Genomic DNA, 11,153 nt, shown 5'->3' with positions numbered 1-11,153 from the left:
GCCGTCAACTGCTTATCCTGCAGATGCGGCTGACCTAGATCTAGATGTCCCATCAATAGCGAAGGAAGTGGCTGAACTCGTTCTTTGGGACTTGGACTCTGACTTTCCGTACTCGTCCCTGAACCCAATGGGGAATCCGTCCCTTTCAGCCCCTGAACCTAATGAATCTGTTTGGTACGCTGAGGCTTCTCCTTCCCCTGAAATCGGCCGTAAACAGACACTGCTTGAAGACAAGGGACAAAGACCTCTCTTTCCAATCTCGTAGGAAGTGGAAAGGAAGTAGCTTGTGCTTGGCTTGCTCTAAGCTCCGAAGCTGATGTTCGATTGAATTAACCTCAACAACTCGTGAAAGCAGTTTCACTAATGGCCGAAGTCCTTCTTCGCGCACAGCCAGACCTTCTGCTCGATTGTTTGTTGCGGAAGAAGGCTGGAATCTCTCTCTCCCTAGCCCTAGGATAGAATGTGATCTCTTTCTCTCCACTCCTGGTAGTCGAGTGGCTTATAGCTTATGGGACAAAAGAAAGACAGTCGATTTCTCTTCTATCCTTTCTTGACTCTGCTGACATTCCGCCTTCATCTTTCTTAGGGTTGAAAGAAGAAAGGAGATGTCCTGGTTCTCTCCTATCCTTTTCTATACATATAGTAGCGCCCGCAGGCCAGCCATAGATAGTCGGAACTTTTTCTTTTTCTGGCTTCCCCTCTGTTTTTAGAGATCAGGTTTAAACTACTAAAGCTCGTAGGAATAGTCAAAGCGAGTAGGACTTTCCCTTATTCATAGAGGTAGCTCAGCTCCCGGCCTCTTTCCTGTCTATTTGCGTTGCTAAACTGACACAGGGCTGAACTGAAGTATGCCCCTATGTTCGAAAAGAGATCACTCCTGGCTAATGGTCGACTGAAGCCTATTGAAAGAATTGTCTTCACATCACACTTTAGGTAAAGTGGAAGTGGCTTGAGCCTACCTAAACTTTCTAAGGTTCAGGTTTGTCTGCCTATCCTAGGTGACCATCTTCGTCTACTACAACTTGGGATGTGTGCCGTAGAGTGTGGTACTGGTGTCACCAGTCCGGAGAGATTTCTTTTTTATTTGATTTCGTCAACTCGGAACTCATAGCTGCTAGCTACTCCTTAACTACTAAAACAAGAACTCTTTCACTCGGGCTACTCTTTTCTTATCGGGCAAGTTGCCACCCCTTTGTTCAATACCCGAACTCACGTAAGTAGCTTAATCTGTCGAGAGGATCGGACATGTCACCAGTCTTCCCATAAACCTTCATGTGAAAGACGGCAGCTCTGTGAACAACCCTAGTTGCTGGTCCTGCTGCTGTCTGAACACCTCTGCTCTCTCTCATTAGGTAACTGTTATACGAACCCTTCTTCTCATTAGATCTCCTCTTTCTCAGAGGAAATTCGAATATTCTTTTCTGATTGATTCATTGAATCAAAGTAGGAACGTAGTAGCTTTAGCGAAGCTTATGGGTTGGATTCCACTCTTATTCAAGAGATGGAAGCCCCAATCCAAGGAAATTGGATTGGTCCAGCTACCCCCCTTAGACGAATAGGGCCTTTGCCTAGGGGCAAACTAAAGGGTAAGGTCAACTCTTTCTTTGCTTCTAAGACTTAATATTCCAACCTCTTTTTCTTCACTCTCTGTCAGAGGTATAGAAGAGTTGACCTTTACTAAACAAGCTAGGGATTCATGACTAGCTAACAAACCTCTACCTATGGCCGAGGTACAAGTCACCTCCGTACCTTACTTAGTCTTTACTTTTGAACTAGATAGAAGGGCTTCTTGGCTTGCTCCCGCAGGTATGAAATCACTTGAGTGGCTACCTTTGCCTGATTTCATTCCATTCTCCATTTCAGGAGCGATAGCAGCTGAAGCTTTAGGGTTCATTTTGCTTAGTGCACTTGAATTAGCTTAGTGTGAAAGGAGTTACGGAGCCCTTTTTCTTTGAGGCGCTAGAGAAGTTCTATTTTATAGCTAGACAAGACAACAGGGGAAAAGGAAGGTAGGTAAGATTCTCACCGAGCCCTAACGATAGATGAAGCAGGGTAAATTCGGTTAGCTCACACTGGATTTCTATTCCGATCTTTAGCTACCATCCCTGACGTTGGTGGATTTTGCCGCATCTAGTAGGGGTCACTTTGGTTCTGAAAGGTATGCTGCTGGCTTGGTGGATATCGCCCTATAAGGGATTTCTAAATCGACTGGATCAGCTGGAACTACACAAGGAAGCAGGATTCATTGTTGTTCTTCCTTTACAGAGTCAACGGCCTCAATAGGCGGGAATAGAAGGTGCAGGAACATCACTACCTACAGACCCACCTTTGATGGGCTTCTGGAGGAGGAGCTAGAGAAAGGGGTTCCTCGCTCAGCAGTTTCGAGGTCGTCCAAGACCTGACTTGAAAGAATTCTGACTATGGGCTGGTCAAGCGGTTGGTGTCTGGGAAGAAAATGGATTTACCAACAGCTGTGGTGAAGGGTGCAGGAGGGAGCTTTTACGAGGGGAGTACTCATAGTCCATTTAGGCCCCTGTCCTTGATTAGCTTCCTGGAGTGGTCTATTCTTAGACGGTTGGACCAAGCATTGCTACGCCAAGTGGCGTGGTATGCTAAGAAATCCGGATGCCTCAATCCTGGTTTGATGGACCTACTGTAGTTCGATCGATAGGGGTTAGCCCGATCTTATCCGTTTTGGACAACTAAAGTCTTTGATCTCATCATCAAATATGACAAGAAGGATTAAACCTCGTGCGAGAACTTCGTTTATCTCATTAGGATATCCTGGGATTGTTGGTTGCCGGGGAAGAGTCTGACTCAGCCCATTCTATTCTTTAGTAGAGGTCTTACAACCTCGAGACAATGAAAAAGAGAATAGAAGATTCAGTCTAACAACATGTTTAACCATACCAAAGGTAAGTAGTCAGTCGCCAACATTCCATTTGAATTAGTGAATATGGGCGATAGGCAGGCACGTAGTCACTCAGATTAATGCAATCTTTCCCTATCAAAGCCTCCGCTATATTATGACTTTGAAATCAACGCCCTGCCGTCCACATAATGATCGAAAAACGCAGGCTATCTAGAGCCCTTAAGAGCGAAAAGAAGATCAGAAGGAGGAAGTAAGGCCTTCCGCCCACGAGTTTATGGTTCCTGCAGGCAACCTGGCATACCGCAGTCTCATTGATTTCTTTTCCCTAAAGGGGAGCGGAATCCCTTCTAGAAATGTTTAGCCAAGTAGCAGCTAAGAAAGCATTCGCTTTTCGGCTGGAATCGAAGCTGCGGATAGATCAGCAGATAGGTTGCTGCGGATAATTTATCCGCTGTTGATCAAATTAATCGTCTTCAAGATCGTCTGAACTGTATACCTATTCCCTGGTCGCTGGTATATTGATTTACTAACAAGGCCTTCGTACCTCTCGCTCCTAGGACTAGCGGAACTAAGACCTGTGAAAGAAACTAGGAGATAAAGCCCTTGATATGACCTTACGGATTAACACAGAATCAATCTCTGACTTTCTTCCCCTTTGAAATCCATTCTTGCATCTGCTTTCCTTGTTAGCCTAGCTAGTCAACATCCGCTCTCTAGAAAGCACTTTCTAATTCGAATGGGCAAAGCTCTTCCTTCCTTTGGTGATGAAGTTGGGCCGTCTTTATTATGTCAATTCTGAGTCAACCATATTCCCATCCTCGGCTTTCAGCCTCCGAGACTTTCCAACCTTTTCGGTAGGAAGGATCACTACAACTTTACTCAGGTCGGGTACTACCCAATGATCAAGTACCGGTTACAGTACAAGATACCACAACTAATTCACGACTCCTCCATCGAGCAATGCAACTCGAGATGGAACATGTATTATTTCATTCAAAATGGCTATTCTAAAAATATGATATGAACAGTCTTTTCTCATGAAAAATGCAACTTTGAAATTGCGTAGGTGATGGCAGAAAATCCATCAAGAAATTACATAGATAGAGCAGTGCAGGGCTGCTCTTGACAGTTTTCATTTTCGATTGAGAAAGCGGCAGGCCCAAAGAGCACTACAGTAGCGCCTTGCGAGGTCGTAGAGCCGGTAACCCTCGTTCGCCTAAGATCGAAAATGCTCTGTCTTTGAGGAAAAAGAGATATAGATAGTGTTCCAGGATTTCATTGTTTTGAGTCTTTACTTAACTCGACCGCCTTTCTACTCCCATGCTTTTCTTTGGTCAACAACCAAGCACATTGAACAATAGTTCTTCACTACTCCTACAGGCTTGACGGAGTTCAGAGTTCAGTCTGTCTGGAGGGAATTATTTTAGATCAATCACTATGTTTAACAACGTTCGACGCATCTCTTTATTTGATGAGAAGAGTCTTAACTCAACTTCGAGTGATACAGCTTCTATGTGGAATGATTTTCCATCGGTCCCTTCTGACCTGCCACCCTTACCAGCCGACTCGGTTCCATCTGTCCCCTCATTACCTTCCATAGCAAGTGATGTTGAGGTGGAGCAGCCGGCTCCTTCTAATTATAATTACGAGACTCATGGTATTGATGAGGATCATCCGGGTCTTAACCCGGACAGTGAACGTATAGTAGAGCTTCAATCTGATATACACGATAAATTGGGAGAGTTGATGACTAACAAGAGTGACCAAGACGTTCTGAGTGCGGCCGAAGCTTTACATGGCGAAAGCAACAATATCCCTTTTCTGGAGCACCTGTTAGATGATTTGAACAAAAACGGAATAGAAGGTGAAGCCTATAAGGATGCCCTGGATCTATCGAATAGGTTGGGTATATTACCCGATAAAGCAGCTTTGTGTGATGCAGCGGAGCCATGGCAATTAGGATTTCAAGACGCAGCAAGTCCTATGATGCAAGGAATAATCGATTTACATCACGATATCTTTTTCTTCCTCATTCTGATTTTGGTTTTCGTATCACGGATCTTGGTTCGCGCTTTATGGCATTTCCACTATCAAAAAAACCCAATCCCGCAAAGGATTGTTCATGGAACTACTATCGAGATTCTTCGGACCATATTTCCTAGTATCATCCCGATGTTCATTGCTATACCATCATTTGCTCTGTTATACTCAATGGACGAGGTAGTAGTAGATCCAGCCATTACTATCAAAGCTATTGGACATCAATGGTATCGGACTTATGAGTATTCAGACTATAACAGTTCCGATGAACAGTCACTCACTTTTGACAGTTATACGATTCCAGAAGATGATCTAGAATTGGGTCAATCACGTTTATTAGAAGTGGACAATAGAGTGGTTGTACCAGCCAAAACTCATCTACGTATTATTGTAACACCTGCTGATGTACCTCATAGTTGGGCTGTACCTTCCTTAGGTGTCAAATGTGATGCTGTACCTGGTCGTTTAAATCAGATCTCTATTTCGGTACAACGAGAAGGGGTTTACTATGGTCAGTGCAGTGAGATTTGTGGAACTAATCATGCCTTTACGCCTATCGTCGTAGAAGCTGTTCCTAGTAAAGATTATGGTTCTCGGGTATCCAAATTTCCTAGTATCATCCCGATGTTCATTGCTATACTTTCATATGTTCTCTTATCCTCCATGGGCGGGGCCCTCTCGCCATTGAGTGCTGAGTGTGCGTCCTCCCCCTCCGTAAATGGGTCGTCCAGTACCGGCTGGACGTCGTTACTGGGGAGCACCTCGCAGGAACCATCGGTCGTCCCTTCGCCCTCGGGCGTGTGGACGCATTTTGAGCATGCTGCGAACTCCCCCGGGAGTAGCACATCAGTAAATGCACCTATCCCAGCAGAACAAGCTGTGCCTCCCGCTAATCCTGTAGCTGGAGGGGAAGCGGAAGCCGGTCCATCTCATGTGGCCCACTTTCCGTATAACGAGGCGGAGGTCATTGGGGGGGACTCGGTTCTGTCGATCCGGAAGCGGCTTTTGGGGGAAGAAAATACCTATCCCTCCGCAGAAGAACTCCGTTTTGCTCATTTTGACGCCCAAGACCGGTTTGAGGTCAAAGCAGATATCGTCATGGAAATGTCTGCTCATGATCCAACTGGTGATTGGTTGAACCGGGGGGCACGGGCCCTCGACAACCCGCGGACAAAAACTGGGGAAGATTCTTTGGAGAATCTCTTCATTATACGCGACAAACTTCGCCAACGGGACTGGGAAACCATCAAGAATTTGCAAGAAAAGATGGTTTTCAGGAGGGGAATATAATATTATATTATAGAGGAGGCTAACGATCTTTCCCTCAAATAATCGGATCAAAGACAAGTGTATGCTTTATCAGGCTACTCCCCGAACATGCCTACGGAAGGTGGGGGAAAGTAGGGACGACAGGTAAGTTTAGCGGGATCGTTGGTGACAAGAGAAAATTCAGCAACAGGCCTGATATTCCATTCGATTCTAGGAGGACGACAGATAACTCACGATCGACTAAAAGGCAAGTCGCCCGGAAATATTGGTTCAAATCCAATTCGTGAGAAGAGTCCAATCCCGAGCAGAGTTCATACGTGAAGTTTCATTGTTGAATGAAGGTGAGTTCAAGGGCTTCTTTGATCGGGAAATGCACGCACTTCTTTTGTTTGTTGTCGTTAAGGTCCCTTCCCCCTGAGTTCAAGATGTCCCTTTCCGCTTCTCTTTCAGCAACTTCCCTCATTGGGATTGGTCAAGCTCCTTCACTTATTGCTCGATCCGATCCGGAACCTATTGGGATAGCACCTTTTCTTCCTATTATTAGGTATTATTGCCCGTTAAGTTCCTCTACAGGTAGTCTAGTTGTAGTTTTGAGCGGGTTTAATAAATGAATCTGGAGAAGCTTTACAAAGTGGGTAGGTTCCTAGCTCAACAGAGGAAGGATCCCCAACATACATAAGGTAGCTTTCCCAACCAAGGGAACTCACTCTACTAAAAGGTTTTTTAGGTACTTACTCAGTCACGTATGGGAGGGAAGATGACTCTACAAACGAAGACGGAGAGGGGATACCCCAGGGAAGGGGGGAACACATTAAGTTGCCAGTTCCGATCGAAAGAATAGGGGACAAGGTGCTATCCCAACTAATCAGTATTGGGGAGAACTAATCTAGCTATTAGCTAAAGGTAGATTGCTTTCAAGCTACTCGGCTAACTAGGATCGGAGTGGAATTAAGACTCCCCTCTCGGAGTTTCACTGTGGACTGACTTAGCCCTTCACTTCTTTCCCTCACATCAAGGAGAGAGCATTCTTCAAGACATTTGAGAAGCATCAAGGATTCCTTGTTCTTTGGAAGGGAATCCACTTCTCCTCCTGCCGAAGACTGAAGAGTAAACCTTGCTTGCATTCATTCTCTAAGGATTAACAAGGTTAGTAATAGGCTATAGGCTCGACTGCAACTCAAAAGAATAACTCTATCTAGTGAAGGTTTAGGCTTTCTTTGCTTGCCTCGGACAAGCTTTTTTCTTTCCTTGCGTCTCTGACTTCTGCTAGGTGAAGAAGCTTTGAGACTATTTAAATAAAGGCTTATTCGAGCCAGTCTAGTAGGCATCGCTTTCTATCGGAACCGTTAGCCTCGCCCCATTAAAAAAGTTATCAATCTGATTCCCGAAGTCAAAGTAACCCACCTGGCAAGAGTGAAACTCTCTCCTTGACGTATTGATGTGATGGTTCTCTCTTAGTCTTTGCTCTGCCTCGTACTACCTTCGCTCCTAACTACCTAACGCCGAGCTAAGTGCCCTCCTTTCCATCTCCGTCTTAGTAGAGCTTCCACCTCCTTTCTCCTTTTTAGAAGTTACTGTTTACTCATCTTTTCCGAAGTGAGCATATACTGAATCCCCCCTAGTGTAAGAAAGTGGATTTCTATTTCTAAAACTTGCCTCTTGTAAGTGAGTGTATAAAATAGCATATCTAAGTAAGTTTGAAGGGTTATTTAAATCCCAATGCCCTCTCTCTTTGGACATTGTTCGAGTTCTCTAGCGCCTGAGTCTGTTACGGTGAGTGAGGAAGCCTTTAAATTGAAAGCCTTTTATTCAAGTAGGAATTATGGGCAAGCTAGCAATTCTTCAAGTGAGAGTGTCCTTACATCCAGTGCTACATTTTAAATTCCAGTTGCAGGGCATTTTCCTTGGATGTATTTTCTGTCCTATAGATATAGAACAACATTAATTAAACCTTTGGGTGATCAAAGAAGAGAATCAAGGCTCCTCTCCTTTACTCTTAGCCTTAGTGTGAAACTAAGCTCAATACAACCCTAAAGCTATCGGTCGACTCTCTCCTCCTTGCTTGTTAGAGTCAGGGCTTTAATAAGAGCACCTGGCTTTGCTTTGCCCATTCACTCGATTGCGTGGTCTGGTCTAGTCCTTCGTCTCATTATAAGTAATTATGATTCTTCTGGTTCGTGACCAGCATTCTTCCCTCCTCTCCCTATCGGGACGGGAGAGCTCTTCAAACCAATACCCTCTCCTTTCAGTCGAGATCTCCGAACCTTTCACAAGCAATCTTCCCTTCTTTTCAGTCGAGCACTTCGTTCCTGGTATTTATTCATCCACTCAGCCTTGCATAGAGCCCAGTCCAGCCTCTCTTTGATGTCTAACCTGACTCACGAACAGATGGAATAGAATTGATTAATCTAGCCCTAGGCTTGCTACTATATTCCAAACAATAAAATTACTATGTTTTAGCTTAACTCATCGTATCGGCGGTTGTCTAAGGGCAACCCCTCTTGAAAGAAGAAATTCAATAGTGTTGGGGCTACTCACAAGAGATCCCCATGCATACTAGGAAGAAGAACCTGTTAACGAAAGAGAAATAAGAGAAAGCAAGTACACGATAGCTATAGATAGCTCTTCCTCTAGCACCCTATAAGAAAGGCCTTTGCTCAAGCCAAAAGGGATCAAGGAAGTACGAGCTAGTAAGATGGTTAGACCGCCCGGGAAGAACCCAGAGAAAGTACCTCTACAACAATAGATATTGTCCATACAAGGACTTTAAAGCCCTTCCTAAGTCAAGCATAAATCAAGGACAATCAACAAAGAAAGAACAACGAAGTAGCAACTCTTCACTTCGGAGCAAACTACCCGGGATAACGACCAAAAAGAAGGGCAGCTTTCACACGGCAACACGAGTGAGAAGAACAAGGAAGTAGGAGATATCAGCTTGAAGGTCTTTCCTTGACACGAAGGCTATAAGCATCAAAGGAATACCAGACCTAAATGACTTAGGAGTTTTAACTAGGAAAAGTCCGTACCTTACTTACCCGGGCCAAAGCGCTTTCAATGGTGATGAAAGAAGGGGAAATGAAATCGTAAACTATATAATCAGAAATCCCACAACTGTGAAAATAGACCCAACAAATGTCTTCCTGCAAACCCGCTGTTGAATGATAGCCATTACATTTCAGAATGGGAAGATGCCATCATCGGCTGTTTCAAACTCTTGAGATCGAAGTTAGCACTAAAGTAAACCATTGGGGAATAGGATTATCAGCCTAGAGCGGAGCCTTTAGGGTCAGACCGGGGAAGGAAAGATGACTTCTTTCTTGCTTTCTGCCTTACTCCCGTATCATCTAGGGTTAGAGCCAGGAGGGCATAGGAATTAGGAATTGATAACGGAAAGGGGACGACTAAAAGGACTGACCTAAGGGTCTTCCATCTTTACTTTACAGTGAGTCCACTTCTTTACAGAACCGTAACAAAACCTCAAAGTTCCTTTACCAGGCATTTTGTCCGTAAGAGTTCCGACTGGATCTAGGGAATAGTAAAAAGTAATAGAATTCCTGGGAATAGTAAGGGAATTCCCCGGTTTGGGAATAGATTAACCAGGTTTAGTAGTGCTAATCCTTATATAGAGAACTCCCGATCGGGGCCTCTGGATTAATGAAATAGGTAGATTTTGTTCTGTTGGGCGCGTTAAGCCCTTCTACGGCTACCTTTGACTCAGAAGTCGCTTCATCTATTCGTTCGGGCTTCTCATCTCCTCCAGGACCGGAAATGATGGTGCCTGCCTAGGTCTGAGTATCTGGTCCCCAAGGGGGTCAAGCAAGGGATGAGATAACTCGATCTGTTGGGGAAGGAGTTTACTTTTCTTAGGATAGGACTCTTTTTATCCCCCTTCCACGTAGACATAAATGTTTACAGCCGCCGAGTGCTTCCTGGTGTGAAGTCCTGTGGGTGGTCCCGCTTTGGTAGTCTGGGATTTGATTTCTCCATTTTATCAAGCCTGCTAGATCAAAGACGGCTAGGGCAGGAACAGGTTAATAGCTAGGTATAGGTTGTTAAAGGGTTAGGTCAAGGTCAAAAGCTGGGGCAGTGGAAGTTTTCCTTTCTGGGAGTTCTGTTCCATCCCTACAGTAATCTATAGGTATTTCCCTGAAAGAGCTAATGATATGATAATATATATTTCTAAAGATTCTAGAGAATAAATAAGTTCCCCTTCGCCTATCTAATCTTCTTTCTCTACAGGAGACTACTCTACTAGTATACTTATTCAGCTGGGGCGGTATCTTTTTAGTCAGTTTCGGGCCGCTTATGGATAAGCCGTAGTTGTTGACGGAAGAAATGAGGGTATACTAGATGGAAGCATCCAATGGAGACACTCGCGATCGATAGATTGTGGACGGTTTTAGAAGTTGCCTTATTAGAGAAAGGGGAAAGGGCGGTTAGTCAAATTAATAAGAAGATAGAAAAAAAGATGTTTTGTGAGATACGCGGAAGGACGACCTTGAGGCCTTCTTTCTAAAAGTAGCTAGAAGAGTAGGCTAGCTAGCCTTTTTCCGCAGGCTGCTAGTTGTAGCTTACTCTGAAACTTGTGCTTTGATGCTCTTCCTGTAGCAACTTCACTCGGAACTCGTTCTTAGCTCACTTACTGAACTCGGCTTCGCCCTTAAATCAGTAGGGGTGAGCAAGGGTGGTGTTAAGTGTCTGGTCTTGGCCCAAGCAGTAAGTAGGGAATGACAAGAAATGCTGCGAAGTGAGCTTGAGCTTGGTGGTTCCCTATGAGGAAGTGCTGCCAAAAAGGGACTACTCCCCCAACAGATCGAGGGCCGGGATTGGACACTATTCCTTCATGTGGATCGAGAACAAGCCACTTTTTATTAGTAATAGAAGGCCAGGAGCGCGCAAGATCTCTTCTCTCGAGGGAGCAGCTAGGTTACGCGCGAGCGTATCAGTACTCTCGTGTCATGTGCCACTTAAA

General features: G+C 44.7%; 1 protein-coding gene across 1 annotated transcript; it reads left to right on the top strand.

The window, feature by feature from the left end:
• The first annotated feature begins 1,974 nt into the window (after window positions 1–1,974).
• Window positions 1,975–6,202, top strand: LOC148547183 (uncharacterized). Its single transcript, XM_088495322.1, has one exon. It carries the CDS (start codon window positions 4,310–4,312, stop codon window positions 6,200–6,202), a length of 1,893 nt encoding a protein of 630 aa, XP_088351448.1. The 5' UTR covers window positions 1,975–4,309.
• Window positions 6,203–11,153: the final 4,951 nt, after the last annotated feature.

This window comes from Arachis ipaensis, chromosome B8 (genome assembly GCF_059453495.1).
Source record: "Arachis ipaensis isolate K30076 ecotype BB chromosome B8, ASM5945349v1, whole genome shotgun sequence".
Taxonomy (NCBI): Eukaryota; Viridiplantae; Streptophyta; class Magnoliopsida; order Fabales; family Fabaceae; genus Arachis; species Arachis ipaensis.
The sequence above is the reverse complement of the archived record's forward strand: the minus strand, read 5'-3'. Positions and strand labels throughout refer to the sequence as shown.